The sequence below is a fragment of the Cydia amplana genome, chromosome 8, assembly GCF_948474715.1.
Source record: "Cydia amplana chromosome 8, ilCydAmpl1.1, whole genome shotgun sequence".
NCBI classification, from domain to species: domain Eukaryota; kingdom Metazoa; phylum Arthropoda; class Insecta; order Lepidoptera; family Tortricidae; genus Cydia; species Cydia amplana.
This window is the reverse complement of record NC_086076.1, coordinates 5,507,245-5,529,607: the sequence shown is the minus strand read 5'-3', so window position 1 is coordinate 5,529,607 and position 22,363 is coordinate 5,507,245. Positions and strand designations below refer to the sequence as shown.

General features: G+C 36.5%; 1 protein-coding gene across 1 annotated transcript; it reads left to right on the top strand.

Annotated features, from left to right (window-relative positions):
- The first annotated feature begins 17,841 nt into the window (after window positions 1-17,841).
- LOC134650520 (deoxyribose-phosphate aldolase) lies at window positions 17,842-21,345 on the top strand. The gene is made up of 6 exons (XM_063505477.1): window positions 17,842-17,902; window positions 17,976-18,169; window positions 18,507-18,666; window positions 19,615-19,844; window positions 20,293-20,439; window positions 21,162-21,345. The coding sequence occupies exons 1-6, from the start codon at window positions 17,878-17,880 to the stop codon at window positions 21,342-21,344; spliced, it is 939 nt and encodes a 312-aa protein (XP_063361547.1). The 5' UTR covers window positions 17,842-17,877; the 3' UTR covers window position 21,345.
- Window positions 21,346-22,363: the final 1,018 nt, after the last annotated feature.

The following is a 22,363-nucleotide window of genomic DNA, read 5'->3' as shown; positions in this document are numbered from 1 at the left end:
CCTAACTACGAGTACTTCTTAAGAATCTTAAGTTGCTCAAGTTCGTTACAGGTGCACTTACACAGCTTCGCACGAGCAATGAGAACACCATCCCACTTGCTAAAAGATAATTAATTTAGATGTGAAAGTAATTCCGACTTACAGCGGTAAGTAATAGGTATATTGTTGAGTTATACGCGCTTCCCGTTACAATTGAATGACGGACATGTAATGGTGTAAAAGAGATACCTACCTCGCGTTCGTTCATGTGTAGGTAAGAAATAAGATAGATAGGTATATTATGTAAAGTCTATTTTTTAATTCGGTAGACTGAAATGACAGTTAATAGTATGAAATGACATTTCATGTTCATACTATTAACTGTCATTTCAGTCTACCGAATTAAAAAATAGACTTTAGGTACCTATAAGTAGATACCTAAATAATATATCTATTATTTAGATGATCGTCTTTCTATTATCTCTCAGTGTGGACGTCAGTTTGTAACAAGGGCGTTCTTTCAGTACGCATGTACATATATGCGTGACACGATATGTAGACAATAAAAGTGGAACTATCATATAAGCACTGTTTTTGTTGTATCATCATCTTCCTCGCGTTGTCCCGGCATTTTGCCACGGCTCATGGGAGCCTGGGGTCCGCTTGGCAACTAATCCCAGTAATTAGCGTGGGCATTAGTTTTTACGAAAGCGACTGCCATCTGACCTTTCAACCCAGAGGGTAAACTAGGCCCGTATTGGGATTAGTCCGGTTTCCTCACGATGTTTTCCTTCACCGAAAAGCGACTGGTAAATATCAAATGATATTTCGTACATAAGTTCCGAAAAACTCATTGGTACGAGCCGGGGTTCGAACCCGCGACCTCCGGATTACAAGTCGCATGCTCTTACCGCTAGGCCACCAGCGCTTCTGTTGTATGTAATACGAATATTATATAGCTACAAATGGTAATTTGTTTAACAGTTTCAAATGCCGAGCAGTTTAAAATCGTAATCCCAAGCGCCCGGGGCTGATGCGGTGGCATGTCGAGAATTTTGTTTAAAAATAAAGAATTTTATCACAATATTTGCATTTTTAATATCTATTTTTTCTAAATATACGATTTAAGCTAGTTTTTAATTTATTTTAGTACTGTATATATCTTGTTTGTAAATAAAAACCTACAGTTATTATATCATTAAATTGTTTTTTATTCTACATTATAAAAATAAATAGTGTCTGTTTTTTAGATGTTAAAATAAATCCAACGGTTGATTAATTACTACAGTATTTTCAGAGACTTGATTAAGCTTAGTTGTATTGTATTTTATAACTATAAATACTCGAATAGGACAGAAAATAGTTTACTCATATTGCACAGCATTTCTGAACCGCTTATTTAGTTTCACTTCCAAAAGCTGTTCCACTAATGCGAGCCAACTACAAATCATCACGTAAAAAGAATTGGGCAATTCTATCCGCCCGGCTTACCTAATATTGGGGCTTGAATACGGGGCGACGGAAAAATATTGAAATTTGAATTTATTACACTAAGGAAAAACAAATAGACCTCTTGAACAGTCTTTGTCTGATTTAGATTAACGCTCCCTCTTACAATTAGGGGGATGATAAATATTTAAATATGCTACAAGAAAACAAAGTTAAGATTGGACATCTCGTTTACTTTTACGCAATTGTTGGAATAAGTAAACATTCTCAAGATATTATTAGTGTTTAGTAAATAGCGTTCTATTTTTACCCTAAACACGAACGAAAAACATGTTTTTAGAATAGAATAGAATAGAATAGAATAGAATAGAAATACTTTATTTGGTGTAGAACATAAAACTTAACCTAATACATCTTATTCTAATATATTCTAAGACCAAAATGGATGCCACTCAGCATATAAAAAAAAAACACAAAAACAAAAAAAACATATTAACTATAGCTGGTCAAGCAGATCTTGTCAGTAGAAAAAGACGGCAAATTGAAAAATGTAGGCGCGAAGGGATATGGTCCTATAGAAAAGTTGAATTTCGCGTCTTTTTTTACTGACAAGATTTGGTTGACCAGCTATAGTAATTCTGTATAATTACCTACATATCTTTGTTACCTCACGTTAATAAAATAAAATAAATATTGTACTACTTATAAACCTAGGGAAGAGCGGTGCCTCCCAACACAAGCATAAGCTTAACGGGCGGCTCCATCCCCTGTATCACAAAAATGTATTCTATTATGAAATAAAGAATTTTGATTTTGATTTGATTTGATACCGATGTCTAAGGTATTTACTTAGCCATGGCGCTGGTTTTCAGGGCAACAGGGGCCTTATTCGACATGCCACTTTTGACGTCGCATGTTGAAGTTCATTTGAATCTGAACAATCGTGGGTTGTCGAATAGGTAAAGATCATTATCTGTCAGTGAATCTCATGTAAACAAATCATTTCATCGCTAGACTTGTTTGTCTATTACTATGGCCGCCATGTTTGGATTTATGACATTTAAAAGGGGAATCTATGGCATAGAGTAAACTGCATTTCTATTTTCTATAGTTTTTTGATTCCTCTACTCGACGCAAGATGGACTTATTACCTAACCGTCAAATTTCGATCTTGGCGTTATAATTTTTTTTTTTTTTTTTTAATTAGTATGCAGTTTGGTCGACCTTGTGACCAGCGACTGCTCTTGTTGGGAGAAGATTGGTAACGTGGCCGTAAGGGCCACGTCACCACCAAGGACGAAAGGGAAAGGAAATTCACAGGAGTAAGAAAAGAGAAAAGCAAGAATAGAGGAGAGAAGAGAAGTTAATTTGTAGCAAAAACAATAACGCTAGGTACAGAATACAATAACGCTAGGTACAGAATGCGTTATAAAAATAAACCGCAAGAACATGACATGCAGTTGCGTTGAATCTTAGTTTTGTTATATTTTATCTTGTGTTATTAATTATTATTTGTGCTAATAAACATTTCTTATTCTTATTCTTATTCTTATTCTTGGTGTAGATCTATCATGAAAACGAATATATGACAATTGTCCAGAATTAAAAAAAACTTGACAATAAACATACAGCACCATATACCACTAAATGTCAAAAAGAAAACAGATTTATTATAATTACTAACAAATTATATATAAAGTTTAAATTTTAAACCAATCGTCGTGGGTCCTAACCGGCTCTTAGCAATGAACTTCTTGTAACTTGTGTGCAAAATATCATTTGATATTACACGAATTACTTTATGGTGAAGTAAAATATCATGAGTCATGAGGAAGACGGAGTAGCCACAATAAGCTAAGTATATTTTTGTCCTCTGGGTTAGATGGCTGTGAAACAGGGAGAGATAGTGAAGAATGCGGCAAAATAAGCATTTATTGTGTTGTTAGTAGTTAGTAGACTAGTTTTTTTTCTAAAAAAGAAAATTGACGCAACAGCAAGCTCATAGCCCCCTATGAGCCAGTCTGTTAGGTGCAGGCTTAAGGGCTAATCCCAGGGGAAGCGGACCGTCGGCGACTAGCTGGTTGCATCTGCATATCAACCTCTTCTCACTTTTACCTCAGGTCCTTTGATTAATAAATTAAGGTAAAATTCGTAAGAACTAGTGCCTGTGCCATATTCTAAATTGGACGCTATGCCTAATTAGTTGATATAAATTAAATAATAAAATAATTATTTATTTAATTAAATTTATAACAACGCAACGTGGGGTTATTCATGTTGAATTTTAATGGCTTATATAAGACAGCGGTCGTATATTGCCTCAGAAATTTGGATTTTGTCAGTTTTAGACAGGTGGAAATCGGCCTGTTTCGAGAAAAGTCGTCGACATCTCTTCTAAATACCTAAAACTGGTATGGATGTGTTCCTCGTGATCTCTAGAATACGAAATGACCGGTTTTAGTTTATGGAGTGGGGGACGGGTCGAAAAAAAGGGGGGCAAAGATGGCGGCCGACCATTATTGATATTTGTTCACATCTTGAGTCCTATGGGACCGATCGGTTCGTGTGAGGTGTCGTTTGAAAGAGTATTAAACGTGCTATTATTGTTTCATAATAACCGTAGTCATAACTGTAGTCGTTTACAAAATATTTTAAAATATTTGATTTTATACCGTGCATGGATGGCATAAGTACTGATTAAATATGCGCCTAACTCAATAAATTACAACAATACCGCAATTATTTTATTACAAAATATACGAGACATTTCATTAGCTTACCAAAAACATAAGTTTTATTGGCGTATGATATTATATAACCAATTAATAACGAATTTTGTTCAGCATGGGTCACTACGCACCGTCACGTAAATGGCGGGCGACCGACGTAAACTTTTCATTATTTCTCGGGTTCTATTTTATTGATCAATTGCTGATAGGTACCATTTGAAAGGTTATTAAACGTACAATAAATGGTTTCTAATAGCCGTAGTCATAACTTTAGTAATTTACAAAATATTTTAAAATATTTGATTTTTTTTACCGTGCATGGATGGCATAAGTACTGATAAAATATGCGTCTAACTCAATAAATTATAACTTTACTCCAATAATATTCCTACAAAATGTACGTGAAATTTCATTAGCTTTCCAAAAATATAAGTTTTATTGGTGTATGATATTATATAACCAAGTAATTACGAATTTTGTTCAACATGGGTCACTAAGCGCCGTCACGTAAATGGCAGGCGATCGGCGTCAACTTTTCATTATTTCTCGGGTTTTATTTTATTGATCAGTTCGTGATAGATACCATTTGAAAGAATATTAAACGTACTATAATTGGTTTTCAATAACTGTAGTCATAACTTTAGTCATTTTCAAAATAATTGAAAACATGATTTTTTACCGTGCATGCACATAAGTACTGCTAAAACATGGTTCTAACTTAATAAATTATAACTTTATCGCAATTAATGTATTTACAAAATATACGAGACATTTCATTATCTTTCCAAAAACATAAGATTTATTGGTGTAAGATATTATATAACCAAGTAATAATGAATTTTGTTCAGCATGGGTCACTGCGCACCGTCATATAAATGACTTAGACTTAGCACCTATTTTCTTACCTAAAGACAGCCTGGCTCTAGAATAGCTACATCTATAGTCTTAGTTTACAGTTTACAGGATCTGGTGAGATAAAAGTGTTTAAAAGGTTCATCTAAAGATTTAAGATCTACAGTAGCTGTTTTGGGCGCTATATTGCATGTTAAGCTGCTAGTATTATAGCTTATAGCTCAAAGTGAATTGAACAACCTTAACATCTATATGAGTAATAATCTGCAATTTGCACTTAAGGTTCTAAACGTGTGATAAAGCCTTCTACTTATAGCTTTTTATATCGCAATCGCTACTTAACTCTCTTGTATGACTTACAGTCGAACAGAGAAGTTATGAGTCGCTATTATAGATCTAAGATCATGTAGTTACAGACGAGCGTTATTTAAATACCGTAGTACATCTTATAACTGTCAATAGAGTCATACTTACAAGCTAAAACTACAATGCCAAACGCCAATGAATCAATAGGTAAGCAAAAACTATAAATTAGACCGTAAAATAAAATAGTAAATAAATATAATATAGATAGTTTACTCAATATTGACCTTATCTTACTATTACTATACTTAAAACCGGACTTCACGGATAGTTATTATGTGGACATACGCTGCTACTCAAATAGTAGTCACTTATTTTGCATCCTGGAGCGTGCGGCGACAAATATCTCTTTAACGCCACAAGCCTCAGATCTCACTAAAAAGGTGATTTTAAATTATTAACTACGGAGTGGGTTTGAAAACGTTTTACGTGTAGACGCGTGAGTCAAATAACAACACAGATATTAAGTACTTCATATGCAGTGGTTTTGCAATCATGAAAGCTACGAACTTAACGATGTTATGCACCTAGAACTCAAAATCAAAGAAAAGAAAAAAAAAAAAGTCAAAATATACTTAAGTTTCCTGTGATAAAAAAACAAAACAAACAAACCATCATTTATATCGATATTTTATCATTTTGGATACCTACATTATAAAATGTACTGTCAAACAATAATAGAATGCTGCTGGTCTACCAGGCGCTCGCCGCGCCGTGTGTTTGCTTGCTTGGCGAAATTGGTCCTGGCAGACCTACATATATGTTTATAGTTGTACGGTAACTAAACAATATTTTTGGAAAGTTAATAAATAGTTTGCTGATTTTACTCTAAAAATTTCACGCTATATTTACTACATTATCTCTTTCTCAAATTATTTCAGTCACTAAGCAAACCTCTAAGGTAAAAATTAAACATTTTCTTTAATATTTTTAAAATGGTTATTTTGGGCCTCAGATTTCAAACAATCGAGTATTCACAGAAAATTTAATATGCTTGCAAATGGTATCCACCATGTATCAGAAAATATAGAACCTGAAATATAATGAAAACTCAACGATGGCCGGGCTCCATTTACGTGACGGTGCACAGTACCCATGCTGAACAAAATTCATGATTACTTAGTTATACAACATTATAAAGCAATAAAACTTATATTTTTGGATAGCTCATAAAATTTCCCGTATATTTTGAAAATATTTATTGCGGTAATGTTATAATCTATTGAGTTAGAAGCATGTTTTACCAGTACTTATGTCCATGCACGGTAAAAATCATATATTTTCAATTATTTTGTAAATGACTACAGTTATGACTACGGTTATTAGAAACCAATTATTGTACATTTAACATTCTTTCTAATGGTATCCATCACCAATTGATCAGTAAAATAGAACCCGAGAAACAATGAACAGTTGAGGTCGGTCGCCCGCCATTTACGTGACGGTGCGTAGTGACCCATGCTGAACAAAATTCATCATTACATGGTTATATAATACCATACACCAATAAACCTTATATTTTTAGAAAGCTAATGAAATTTCTCGTATATTTTGTAATAACATTAATTGCGGTAAAGTTATAATTTATTGAGTTAGACGCATGTTTTGTCAGTACTTATGCCATCCATGCACGGTAAAAAATCATATATTTTAAAATATTTTCTAAACGACTACAGTTATGACTACAGTTATTATGAAGCAATAATAGCACGTTTAATACTCTTTCAAACGACACCTGAAACGAACCGATCGGTTCTATAGGACTCAAGATGTGAACAAATATCAATGCTGGTCGGCCGCCCACATTCCCCCCCTTTTTATCGACACGTCCCCCTCTCCATAAACTAAAACCGGTCAATTCGTATTCTAGAGACCACGAGGAACACATCCATACCAGTTTTAGGTATTTAGAAGAGATGTCTACGAAAATCGTGAAGGAGACGACTTGTGTTTAATTTAACTCCAGACTATTTGAATGAACAGCAAACTGGAGACATTGAGATTAATTTTAAACTTATTATTTTAGGTGTTTGTAAGAAATAAGCTATTGACAGACATTGACGGAAAATCGCGAAAACCCGGCCAGGTGCGTCGGACCACGCAAAATGGAGGAGGATTCCATACTTACTTCTTCTACCATGTATCCATATACCAAAATAGCAACAAAAAAGCCGAACAAAAATACCGTTTCTTCGCAGCACTAGATTTCAGTCCTTTTTTTAGAAAAGTAATATGTTTAGGTACATAATATATATTTATTTATTTTTGTGTATTGTGCACAATACACAAAAATAATGTACAAATGGCGGACTTAATGCCTAATGGCATTCTCTACCAGTCAACCATCGGGCCAAACAGAGACATGTAAAATTGGTGCAAGGAGAAAAAGGAATTTACTTAAGAGAATTTATTTACTTATTTACTTTTTGTAAGTAATTTTTGTTATAATGTGAAACTTATATGTTGTGTTACGAGACTTACGAGTAGCTAACTTTAAACTTTAACAGCCTAACAGATCCCAATAAGGCCTAGTTTACCCTCTGGGTTGGAAGGTCAGATGGCGGTTGCTTTCGGAAAAACTAGTGCCTACGCCAATTCTTGGGATTAATTGTCAAGCGAACCATAGGTTCTCATGATCCGTGGCAAAATCGGGATAACGCGAGGAATAATAACTTTGTCACAATAAAGAATATTTGGCCAAATATAAATCCTTATTTCATTACTCTCGTGTATTTGACCTACCTACTCGTATTGAGTCGTACTTTGCCGCCTCGAATTGGTTGTTGTATGTGGCTTTCCATAAATTGTCCTTATGCTTCAATAAGGACGTTTTCATCTGAAGTTGCAATAGAAATTGGAAAGTCACATTTTTACAAGCTTTTACTTAGTTTCATCTGTCCCGGTTCCAATAAAAAAAACACTTCCCGGGTGTTCAATGAAGCTGAAAATGTATAGTCCGTCAACCAAATCTTGTCAGTAGCAATGTAAAGCAAACTGAAATAGGGCAACACTCAAAGAGCAGTATTGCGCTAAGAAAAGCAGCAATGTACATCGAACCAAAAGATTTTTTTTTCCGCTGAGCGCGCCCTGCGTACGTCAATTCAAATTGTCACTCGCGGTTTATTGAAAAAAATTAAAACATGGACGGACAATTTAAAAGCGATGTTAAAACAATGTTAATCAAAATGATGAACAAATTTGAAGATATCAAAAACAACTCTCTATCGTAGTGCTTATATTCTATTTGTTCCCTATCTATGTCTTCTAAGTTTACTAAAATAAAATCATATCAAAATGCAGATAATTAGATAGTGCATATATTTGTTATTTACAATATAATATGCCACTTGATAATGTAAATTAGTGTACTGTTCTGGATGAATATGACATACCTGTGTATTTTTTTTGATTGGTATATATTGTACAATATACATATTAAAAATAAAACAACTGATATTTGGGTGTTTATTTAATTTAAAGGTAAATAAGATAAGGGTCACTTTTCGACTTGGTTGCGTTGTACACGTACATAAACCGCCATAGGTAAGTATTGTCTGAAGAGATACTACCTACTACGAACGCCTTATATTGGGCAAGATTTAATCCTGCAACAAACATGTATGGATTAGGTAGATATTGCGAAAGAACGGCGATATAATCAAGGCTCTTAATACTGTTTAAAAGGTTTACCTTTGTAAATAGTCACAACCGATTGCTGAAAATATTAGACATGTGGGCCTATGGACGGTTTCCAGGACACAATTTATGGTCTTGTTGGATAGATTTAGGCATACGTTTTAATTTTATTTATGCCTTTTAACCCTAAAACAAAAAAACTGAACACAATCTTAAAAGTTCGAAAGAGTTCTTCCAGTACTTGTTTGTTTGTTTCAGTAATGTTTACCATCAACGAGCATGATTGTACATTGTAGGCCCCTTAGCTTTGCTTATTCTTATTTAATGTATTGGTATTTAATGGTGACAGCAGAAATATCTCTTGAAACAGAAACGATTCAGAATGAAAACCAAATGAAAACAAATAAGGTGACGGCTGTCATTCACGATCCACATTCCACAGATAAAACACAGATGACACGCGTTTTGGAATTATTTGAACACAGTGTTGCTAACCCGCGATTTTTCAAATTTGCCGCCTTTTACTACTGACAAGATTTGGTTGACGGACTTTACATAAGTACATAATATGTAATATGGGCATAGAAGGTAGCATCCTATAGAAGTGGTCTACGCGTGCCTCCGTGAGGGACAAAACATACGCAATGCGACGCTATGATTGGTCGAATTTATTTGTTATGGTGGGCAACAAATAAATTCGACCAATCATCCATGCTAATTTACGGTGAGGAATAAAAAAAAATGTGAGACTGTGACAAGGACAAACAATAATAGCGCTTTCGCTGCTACTCCTACTGAAAGATACATAAGTCTATCCCGTTCTGTCAGTTACCCCCACCACTCATGCCCAATCCAGTTTAATACTAGATTCATGAATATGGGTGACAATACAATATTTTTATAGTACCATCGAGCTGATCTGATGGTGACATATAGCTGGTCAACCAAACCTTGCCAGTAAAAAAAGGCGCGAAATTCAAATTTTCTATGGGACGATATCCCTTCGCGCCTACATTTTTCAATTTTGCCGCCTTTTTCTACTGTCAAGATCTGGTTGACCAAGTATAGATATATTATTTTTAAAGATGAAGCCTAAGCCATCTGTCACCGTAGCCTCACACACACAGACACATTTAATGTACGATTTACAATGAGTAACCAGAGGCATGTGGCCACGTCGATATAAGTCATATCGATAAACTATACGGCCTTTTTACAATTTAAATTTTATTTGAAAGGATTTAAAGTGCCTAAAATGAACAGATAACCATTATAACATAAATCTATATGTATATACAGTGTGTAAATCCAATACGGGCGATAAATTAAACCAGAGGCATGTGGCCACGTCGATAAAGTCATATCGATGAACTATACGGCCTTTTTACAATTAAAATTTTACTTGAAAGGATTTTAACTACCTAAAATTAACAGATAACCATTATAAAATACAACACACGCCTGCAAAGTATGTAGTCTATGGTTATTTTCTTCGGAAGATACTTCTCCAGCTGTGTTGCTTTTGATTCGAACGAGATTAGATGACGAGATGATATTCCGCTGTACCTATCACTCTTTCACAGATTTATTTCGGAAAAATTTAACAGTGACGGGAACGATTGATGGAAAAGGATGCAGAGGTCAAACTCAGGTAACTGAAAATCTGTCATTGGCGGTCAGCGCCGCTCTTTACCAGGCATCAGACATCAAGAGGCGGAGACAGATCATTGACCACTTAAAAAGGACTGACGATCATCAGTAATGAATGGGGGACCAATAAACAAGAGCTCACGGTTATACTGGTTAGCTGGAGTAGGCGCTATATAAGTTATACAAGACTTTGGTGTCTCAAGACATTCCCTAATAGAAATATAAATCTCTCACGTTCGGGGGATTTATCGAGCTTCCGAACCGACTCAACCTTTTTATTAGTCACGTTTGCAACACGAAATTCTTTGCTCACAGGTAATTATGGAATTGGAAAATTCTAATAGGTTTTCCTGTCATCTATTTTGTGTATTTTTTTAAAAATTTTAGACCCAGTAGTGTCGGAGATAAGGGGGGTTACGGTCATTTTTTGCCTATTTTCTTGAATAACTGCTAAACTATTAATTCTAAAATTATAAAAAATATATATTTGAAATCCTTACAATGAGCTCTTTCATTTGATATGTAACACGATATAGTTAGATTTTTTTATTTTTAAATTTTCTCATTTAGCCCCCAAAAATGGCCTCCATATTTAAAATTTATTTACGTTACACGTCCATCTTTGGGTCACAAACTTACATATGTGTGCCAAATTTCAACTTAATTGCTCCAATATTTTCGGAGAAAATAGGCTGTGACAGACGGACGGACAGACAGACGCACGAGTGATCCTATTAGGGTTCCGTTTTTTCCTTTTGAGGTACGGAACCCTAAAAATAAGAGTCTTGGAATCCCGAGTCTTATCCATGTTCAGTACAATGTTTGAGGTCGTTCACCCCAAATGGCACTACCTATTCCGATCATTGACCATAAAGCTTTGGATTCCTCCGAAAACGGTGCCGTCATATTACGGCCGCTATATAGCGTTGACTGACGTCACTAGAACGTTGTCTATGTAAACAAGATGGCGCGGTTTCCTAGACGGCGTTACGTTACGTTGATTGTCAACGTAACGTAAGATGACGGCCGTCATGACCTTGTCGATAGTTTCGTGAACGTTTTATTAGATAGCGGTGACGCCATTTTGAATAAATGACACGAGATTTGAATAAATGATTCCGTACTACGATTATTTTCCTCTTCTGATGATATTTCATCCTCCAAGTAAATTATAGATGATCAAGCAAATCTTGTCAGTAGGAAAAGGCGCGAAATTCAAATTTTCTATGGGACGTTATCCCATCGCGCCTACATTTTTCAAATTTGCCGCTTTGACCTTGGTGGATGACGGTGTGTTATGACGCCGTGGTACTTTCCACATGTCGCCACCGTAAAGACGGCCGTCTTTTGCGGCCGCTATATGACGGCCGTCATATGACGGCACCGTTTTCGGAGGAATCCAAAGCTTAAAGCTTTGGTTTCCTCCGAAAGCGGTGCCGTCATATAGCGGCCGTCTCCATACAAATACTACGACATCCATATTTAGCCGTATAATTTAGTATGGAGACGGCCGCTATATGACGGCACCGCTATCCTAGGAAAACCGATCTTAATCGATAGACAGATTTTTTTTTTTAAAATTAAACAGTAAACTAATACCTACAAGTAAGAACTGTGATTGTTTGTTTTTTTTCGTAATTAATAAATATAGCTGGTCAACCAAATCTTGTCAGTAAAAAAGGCGCGAAATTCAAATTTTCTATGGGACGATATCCCTACGCGCCTACATTTTTCAAATTTGCCGCCTTTTTCTACTGTCAAGATTGGTCAAGATCTGGTTGACCAAGTATATACGCGTAGGGCGCCCACAACACACGCACGCATGCAATTAGCCGGCTTTACGCTAACAGAATTTTACATTATTTGGTAGATTCGAAAAAGTGCTTTGTGGATGATCAATCGCTTGCTTAAGTATATCGATAAAATTAAAGCCTTCATTTTGTAAACAGTACATATGAAAATTCAGCAGGATTCACTTTATACAGGAGTTACCATAAAGGATGAAACACGCTACACCGGGCCGGGGCCGGGCTGGAGCTTCCGGCGCTTCGTTTTCTATGGAAAGCACCACATGATCACCGATCAGCCATCATAGAAAATGACATGTCGGACGCCTCGGCCTAGCGTGATTCATCCTTAAGTCTCTGAAAAAATTGCTTGTTTTACCTTAAGCTGAAATTGACATGGACTTTAATACATTTATTCATATAAGAAGTAAGTACTCGTTAAAAATAAAGAAAATCTTAAATTTATGTAGCACATTAGGACAGATATAGGTACACAAATCCACACAACATCAAAAAAGCGGCCAAGTGCGAGTCGGACTCGCCCATGAAGGGTTCCGTATTTAGGCGATTTATGACGTATAAAAAAAAAACTACTTACTAGATCTCGTTCAAACCAATTTTCGGTGGAAGTTTACATGGTAATGTACATAATATATTTTTTTTAGTTTTATCATTCTCTTATTTTAGAAGTTACAGGGGGGGCGGGGACACTTTTACCACTTTGGAAGTGTCTCTCGCGCAAACTATTCAGTTTAGAAAAAAATGATATTAGAAACCTCAATATCATTTTTGAAGACCTATCCATAGATACCCCACACGTATGGATTTGATGAAAAAAAATTTTTTGAGTTTCAGTTCGAAGTATGGGGAACCCCAAAAATTTATTGTTTTTTTTCTATTTTTGTGTGAAAATCTTAATGCGGTTCACAGAATACATCTACTTACCAAGTTTCAACAGTATAGTTCTTATAGTTTCGGAGAAAAGTGGCTGTGACATACGGACGGACAGACAGACGGACAGACGGACAGACGGACAGACAGACAGACAGACAGACAGACATGACGAATCTATAAGGGTTCCGTTTTTTGCCGTTTGGCTACGGAACCCTAAAAATCAAACATGCACGAAAAAACCAGAATTCGTCTAAGTACGCCAAAACTATCAACATGAGTAAAAAACCGCGTTGCGGTTAACCGATGTTTTTTCAGTGCGGTTTGCTGGGTTTGCATTGGCGTGTTCAGAAATGAACGTTCACCGCTCAAATTTCAGTAGTACTTTTTAGTTTTAACCTACATTCCAAACGTAAACATCACTTCATACGAGGAAGGCAGCATTTCTGGCTTTTCTGTGCAAATCTGTAAGGACTGGTTCAAATAATGTCACCAGTGCTGCAGCAGAGCACCCCTCCACCCCCCTCCTCGAAACCTGAACAATTCAGGTAAATAATGTGTGGGCTGCATACCTATTTAGTATTTCCTTTTTTCCTGAAAATTAATGTTTTCCTATTATCCTATTAATTTAGTTAGGTACCTGGTTAGTTTAATCCATATCGTGGCCAATACTTGAACTAATAAGTTTATATTGGTTCATGTTTTAGGAAATGAGGTGAAAAGCCTTTGTTTATGTTAAAACATTTTCTATGTTAAGATCAAGAGACAATCGAAACGTAATTCCGCCGTGACATTCTCTCTCGCCGGGAACCAATTTATCAGCTAATAAAAGAACACATTCCACGGGGACACTGCGCTCTAGAATTTATTGCCAATCAAGCGTACAATAACTAATTTCCGGCTGTGGTACGAGGTACGACCAAGATAACAAAGGACAATCAAAACATGCCCAAAACATCGAGATTCCAAAGATCTGGCCAATTGGACTAACATAAAAATACGAACTGCCGTGATTCAATCTGTGTCGCGCGCAACAAACAAGGAAACAGGAGTAATTCCTTTAAAACTTTTAAAGCAAAAACTAAGAGACATTTTCTTGGTAGGGTTCCGTAATGGCCCGGTGAAATGTTTATAGCGAGCGTGCTCTGCTCTGCCCGCTGTCAGTGGAGCCTTTAGCTTAAACAAAAGAAACAAATCTCAGATCGCAATAAATTTTACCGGCCAGGAGATTTATTCTTTGATTAGCGTCTCTCTATTCGAATGTATGATACCGGCATGGCCTATGCTGCTCTTCCAAAAAATAAAAGCTAGGTATCTCGAATGATAAAACTTCGTCACTTCGATGTTTTTAATTAAGAAATGAAAAAAAGGAAATGAGAAATCTAAATGGATTTTTCAAAGGCGTCTAAAACAAATATCACTTGACCACCTTGAGCTTATCTTCAAAGCGTTTTTCAGCAAAAGAAATCGAATCCTTGGGAAAGTATGCTCTTTTTACAAACTTCCTGTGGCTTATTGGATTTAAATCAGGTAATTGTTTCTTTTTCATTTCTTTAACAATAATACCCGTAGATACTTACCTAATGGCTTTTGATTAAAGATAGCTATGGGCCCCATTTTTCTAATTTGATTTCATTTGATACCTTTCCGAGACTGTATTCATATATAGTTGAGTTGGCGTCTTGGCTTTTGTAGAATTTTTAATAATGACTTCTAAGTATGACTTAACAAATGTAGAGCAGCTATTATACATAAATATCAATACAGATGCGTAGACGGATCATTTATTATTTATGTAGCGAACCATGGACGCAAAACTGAGATCTTCTCTCTTTAATGTAAGTAAATTCCAGGCCCCAAACAAAATGGGAAATCAGAACTTGGGGTGAGAATTTTATCCGTCCCTTGTTTGGTAAAGTAAGTGTATAATTTGGCATATGTAAAGGTAGCTTTTCAATCCCTCCTTTAATAACACTTAGTCCCAATTGCACAATCCCACTAACCCTGGGTTAAGCGGTTAAACAGTTAACTCAGTGTCTAATTGTACTGGTAACCATGGTAACTCAATGTTTAATCGGTTAACCCCGGGTTGGTGATTGGTGCAAGTGGCCCTTAGTGTTATGTTATTGTCATAAATTAGGTACCGAGATTTTAAGTTCGTTGATCTTGATCCCCTTGGGTTGTTTAAAATAAACTTAACCTATAGCTGGTCAACCAAATCTTGTCAGTAAAAAAAAGGCGCGAAATTCAAATTTTCTATGGGACGATATCCCTTCGCGCCTACATTTTTCAAATTTGCCGCCTTTTTCTACTGTCAAGATCTGGTTGACCAAGTATATATGTGCCTACATATGATGGCTATGATGTTGTATATTTAATGTTATCGTTTCGCCAACTAGGTAGGTACAGTAGGTATAGCTGGTCAACCAAATCTTGTCAGTAAAAAAAGGCGCGAAATTCAAATTTTCTATGGGACGATATCCCTTCGCGCCTACATTTTTCAAATTTGCCGCCTTTTTCTACTGTCAAGATCTGGTTGACCAAGTTATAGGTACTATCTATATATATTGCTGGCTTTGAGTATATAGCCTAAGGAGATGTGATAACGTAAACTCTTCGAACAAATTTTTTCACCACTTTTAGCGGGGGGCAAGGTAAACACCTACAGCACACCACCAAAAGATAAGTAACTCAACAGACACAGATTTTGCTGTTGCGACAAACGCACACTACAATAAAATTCAACACATCAAAAATTACACGCACACAGACAGAGTTTTCACATAACTATGCAGCATACATACGAACATAATAGTGATGGGTCACATCTGAAGAATGAGTCAAATCAGTTTGATGAATGAACTGAATAGTCTTATACTATTTATTATAAAATTGTAAAAGTGAAAATTCTGTACATTGAAGATATTAGGTAGCCAATAAAATGATTGTTTGTATGTATGGTTGTCTGTATTTATGTGTCTTTGTGTCTTAGCCCGCACGCACAGCTAAACTGTGGAATGAACTGTCGCCCGCGGGTTTTCCGGGTTTATAGAAAACTAGCTTTTGCCCGCGGCTTCGCACGCGCAGGAGAGTTTTTTTAAATTTTGGACCCCCATTTCATCCCTTTAGGGGATGAATTTTGAAAAATCCTTTCTTAGTGAACCCCTAGACCTTATAAGGAACCTACTTGCCAAATTTGAACTTTCTAGTCCCAGCGGTTTGGGCTGGGCGTTGATTTAAGTCAGTCAGTCAGGTCTTTCACGTTTATATATATAGATTTGAATTTCGCGCCTTTTTTTTACTGACATTATTTGCTTGATCAGCTATATTAAACAAACTGCAGTGATTGAATGAATGAATGATTCATTCAATCATTCAAATGTTGAGTCGCTTTTTTGACTTTGTCACATCCCTTAAGACCGATTCGTCCCCGTACCACTGTATTCATGTTTACATTTTTCTGTCGTTTATGTATCGCAACGGTTTTTTCTTTAAATGGAGATTGTACTTCAATATACATTTAATAGTTAGTATAAATACTTATTTATGATAGGAAACGCAATCTTGTTGCGAATTTAAGCTATCAGATCACCTTTTACACGATAATACTGAACAAGTCACCATTTTTTAAGAGAAACGTCTCGCGACACGGAACGATGCAAAATGGCGGTGAAGCGACTTCAAGTAGTTTTATATAACGTGTTTGAACAGTTGACCAATGTACTTTGCCGGAGGGGGTCGCCCGTGTATCACATCTCCTTAGGCTATATACTCAAAGATTGCTGGTCAAGCAAATCTCGTCAGTAAAAAAAGGCGCGAAATTCAAATTTTCTATGGGACGATCGATATCCCTTCTCGCCTACATTTTTCAAATTTGCCGCCTTTTTCTACTGACAAGATCTGCTTGACCAAGTATACTACTCTTTGGCTTATAGCCCAACAAGAAATTGTAGAAATTAAAAAGTGGCAATATTGCAGTAGTGTCGTCTCGTTTTCTTTAGAGTCGAGACGAGACAATTTTTCGCCAATCTGATGAAATTGTCCGATCGAATCAGGCCGTGCGGATGCAAACGCCAATTTGATTCGCCGATCAAATCAGCAGGTGCGGACACAATAATGACAATTTTCGTAGTTAGAAGCCGGGGTTTTAAAATTGGTGATTAAATTTGTGCACGTGTGGACGCTAGATGAGATTGGCGCCAGTTATTTTCCTGATCAAATCGGTCGATTTGCCCAGCTCGTCTGTATACGGCTTTTGATTGATTTGAAAGGGACGACACTACAGTGTTGCCACTTTTTAATTTCTTGTCGGACTGTATGTAGCATGACGATGGCATTAACTGTTCGTTTTGGAACGCTTTGTGTATGTGACAGTTGACAGTGACACAAGTGACAGTTTAGAGATAAATATTCGTATCTTTCATGGGCATCTTTGTTTTTATCACAAAATTGATAACTTATCACTTTATAACTAAAAACGATTGTTGTTATTACATCAATTTCAGAAGATCAATCAATTGCTCAACCACAAAGTTATAATAATGGTACAAGTAGTACAAAGTTTTGGTAAGTTTTAAAGTAAATTTATTACTATTGTCGTTCTAAATAAGGAAGATTTTTAAATTAAATGAAATTCCAGATCCTTCAATGTTCAAAAATATCCATATAAATAGAAATAGCGTGGATGCTCAAGTTAAAACAATTTTGGGTAAAAATCCGGTGACCACCACTGCGAACCTGAATGCTTGGTTACTTAAAGCAATCACCGTTATTGACTTGACCACTTTAGCTGGCGACGACACTGCATCTAACGTTTCAAGACTCTGTATAAAGGTCTGTGCCAATAGATCATAATAGTTTTATACCTACTTTAAAATGACTTCAAAGTTATACTAAAGTTAAAACTTAAACTTCAACATAGTACCTACTGATTATTTTTCAAAACAAGGATGATAGTAAGCCCTTTATGACTTTTACAGCTGTAAAATCTTTCTAGTTAAATAAAAAACTTCTAGTAAAGTAACCTTCATTAATATTTTATATATAAACCAAATAATTTTACAAATTGAAGCAATACCAATGAGCCATTTTTTGTAATGGGTCTGTAAGATTGGTCAAAAAATTAACATTTAAAATTGCAGAAGCATTAAAATTATAATTGTTTTTGTAGGCTGCCCATCCCTTATCAGCAAAACTAATCAGTGATTTGGGTCTCAGTGAGGATGAGAAGGTGCGCACGGCTGCAGTATGTGTATACCCCAACAGAGTTTCCGATGCATACAGCACACTCAAGCGCATGGGCTTGACTGATGAAATACAAGTGGCTTCTGGTAAGTTTCTTACCACAATATCATTTGAATTCAAATTTTGCTATAACATTTCTTTGAAGACTTTATTATAAAAGATAGTTTATTCAAGAAAAAACTCTAGTTATATATGTAAGAAATCCGCAATGCAGGCTTCGTCCGGTGGCTACAAATGCAAATCAGCAACATGCTTCGTCCCAAACATACCAAGGATGATATCCGCAACAGGCTTTGTCATTATAAAATCTAAGTTAAACAATATAACCGTCACGAATCGTACCTGGCTCAAATGTCCCCATTACGCTGGCAGTTTTACCGCGCTGAATGGCCAATGAGATCTGTTGGACCAGGTACGATCCGGACCGAGGGTTGCACCGCCTGTCCCTCAGCCGCCGACACAAATCCCTTACAAACTCCCTAGCCTCCACAGCCCAAGGTCCCGCAGTCTCGACTGCAACTGGGACAAAGTCGTACATTGGTTCCAGGGCAGAGTATTTGGCATGTTTCATTTTGGCGGCATACTCCGCGGCTGTTCCAGCAGACCTGACAGTTAGACTCAAGTGGGAAGGCACAAATGTGCTCACGCAGACTTTATTTAATAATTCAAAAGTCTGATGTGACACAAATTTATTAATCTCCGCTACCTAAAGGTTGTTTGGAAGGGGTCGAATTTTAGCAATAACACTGCGCGTTGTTTATCTCTTCAGGAATTGCTATTCATTGTATTGTTTTTTGTATTGAGGAGTGCAATAAAGAGTATTACTAATGTATTGTCACTGGCATATTTCTTTAATTTTTTCTTTAGTTCAGTAGATCCACTAAAGGGTCTTAATATTGTTACTTTATACTGGCATATTAACATTATCTGAATTAGTATTGAGGTCATAACTTGAATTGAAAAAAGTAGTATTTAGCATTATAAACTGTTTGTACAATAGTTTCCCATGTTTTGACATAAAAATGTTATTCCAGTTGCCACCGGCTTCCCATCTGGCTTATATCCTTTGCAACCGAGGCTGCTCGAAATCAGTAAAGCTGTAGATGACGGAGCAACCGAAATAGATGTAGTTCTGGACCGCAGTCTTGTGCTGACTGGGAAATGGGACGTCCTGTATGATGAGGTGGCGCAGATGCGGAAGGAATGTGGGACGGCTCATCTTAAGGTCATACTTGGTGTAGGGGAGCTTGGGACATATGAAAATGTAAGTACCGTAGAAGTAGTAGTAAATCACTTTATTGTACAAAAACAGGTTCACATGAAATTCACATAAATTTAGGTAAGTAACTTATTTACTAAATTTCTCATGACTTTGACACTTTTTAGGGTTCCGTAAAGACTTCTCTGTCCATCTGTCTGTCTGTCACCTGGCTGTATCTCATGAACCGTGATAGCTAGACAGTTGAAATTTTGACTATTGATTTAAATACACTGTTGCTGCTATAACAAATACTAAAAAGTACGGAACCCTCGGTGGGTGAGTCCAACTAAAAGTAATTTATAAGCGTCAGTCATATTCCTTGAGCTTGTTTTACGTAACATTCTTGGGCACCTTTCATTCGTGGGTTTTGCCTATTGCCATAAGGCCATAATTAATTAATTATTGACCATTGTTCACAAGATGTCATATAACAACTCAAAATTGCCTCCAGGTGTACAAAGCTTCCATGGTATCTATGATGGCCGGTGCCGACTTTATCAAGACCTCCACGGGAAAGGAGGCAGTGAACGCGACCCTACCAGTAGGGCTGGTCATGTGCAGGGCCATAAGGAAGTTCTACCAAATGACGGGGCACAAGGTATGTCAATCCAGCTCGTTACTATAGCTACCAAACTACGATGTTTTTGTTTTCTCCCTTTAACCAGAGTTTTGTTTACGTATGTTTGTGTTTGCTTCTGCATAGTGCGAAATTAAAATTAATATCGTCATCATATCAGCCGAATTAAGCTCGCTCCTAGACATAGGGCTGCCCCAAGGATCCCACAACGACCGGTACAGGTGCCCCCGAACCAACGATTGCGTGCGATCTTCGATTTACCTTGTTACGGGTCTTCTCTGGCTGCATCCTTCTGTTAGGGGGCGACATTAGCACCTTTCTACCCCAAGCCACAGAATAAATAATAGTACTACCGTACAGACAGGACACTTCCTACGAAACCGTAGTTTGACAGCGTTTCAGGGACGAATCATACTGTCCCTTTCTAAGTAAGGAGGTGTTGTATATGTAGGGTAACTTAATAATAACCCATATGTGGGTAGCTAGGTATTCCTTGTCTCAGAATAAATGGTGCGCGTTCAATACGTCTTTTATTTGTCGTATGGCACTATCGCTTTCGGCTATTTAGGGTTGTCAAAATTCAAGTCATTATCTTATCCGTGTGTATTATCCCTAATAATTGCTCGGAGCAATACTGAGCCGAACGGAGCCTCGAATGCCCTAAAAGAGGAGTGCCGCCACTTAGGGCTGGCAACTATAAAAAATGAATAAATATACATAAAAACAAAATAATTTGCCTCCAGGTGGGCCTGAAGCCAGCAGGCGGCATCAAGACGGGCCGCGACGCTGTCAACTGGTTAGTACTAGTGCACACCGAGCTGGGACCTGAGTGGTTGGACCCCAAGCTCTTCCGCATTGGCGCTTCCAGCGTTCTCGACGATATTGTCAACCATTTGCAAAATAACGCTGTGGAGTTTAAACAATAATTCCAAACGTAAAGGTACAGTCTGCAAAACGAATAGCTCAGCACCCCTGTATACAAATATGTATGGCAGGGGTGCTAAGCTAAGCTAATAGTTTTGCTAACTGTCCTTTACGGTCCATGCATGACAACTATATCAGTCATTTAAAAATCAGTTTAAATTTGGACTTTGTTGCGGCTGTTATGTATGGTGGAGTATGACCATTAAGAGAGCGCTTACGCAAAATTGTATTTTTATATTAAATGTTTACACGTTTTATTCACAATCAAATTCAATAAAATTCAGCATAGCCCTATGAAGTGCTAATGCCAAAGTTACAAAAATAAAACACAGTGTCAAAATATATTTCATTTTATTTGTGGTTTTATAAAATTATAAAATAACGAAACGCCTACCGATTTACAAACACATACCTATCATAAGTAGGTAAACACTATAATCTATATTATTTATTACAATATGACACCGATACCTTAATACTATAACGAGAGGTATGTTATACTTACATAATAAACTAAACATAATTTATAATCTAAAATTAAATTATAAATCACATTGAAAAATAACTTTAAATGCATAATACATTTCTTTTTAATGACAATTTTATTCCATGCGTAATGTAAGCTTCTTGCATACAGTTCTAATGAAAAACCTATCTCACATGCCAGACCGAAATTAACCCTTACATCAATAACAGAAATACTGACTTGGGCGGGGCAAGCTTTAACCCTTCGTATGCCCTTATCAAAAATTTGCTACTGAATTAATAACCTTTAAATTGTACACTACAGTCCAAATTGGGTGTGACGGATACGGGGCAATTTAAGGTTAACCACTATATTTATGAAAAAGGCACAATATTAGTTAGATTATAACTAGCACACAAATGATTTAGGTATTAAAAGAAATTGTTTTTCTGTCAGCTAAACGACTTAGCATGCCCGTTTCTCTCTCGCTTGGGTTATTCGCATCACTTCGCAATAGTCAGTGCAGCGTGTACTAGGGTTACACCTACACACAAA

Bases quoted from the DNA above. Each gene is read 5' to 3' on its own strand.
- LOC134650520 (XM_063505477.1), top strand. From the start codon at position 17,878: ATGGTACAAGTAGTACAAAGTTTTG. The intron at 17,903-17,975 runs GTAAGTTTTAAA...ATGAAATTCCAG, and splicing joins ACAAGTAGTACAAAGTTTTG to ATCCTTCAATGTTCAAAAAT. The intron at 19,845-20,292 runs GTAAGTACCGTA...AATTGCCTCCAG, and splicing joins AGCTTGGGACATATGAAAAT to GTGTACAAAGCTTCCATGGT.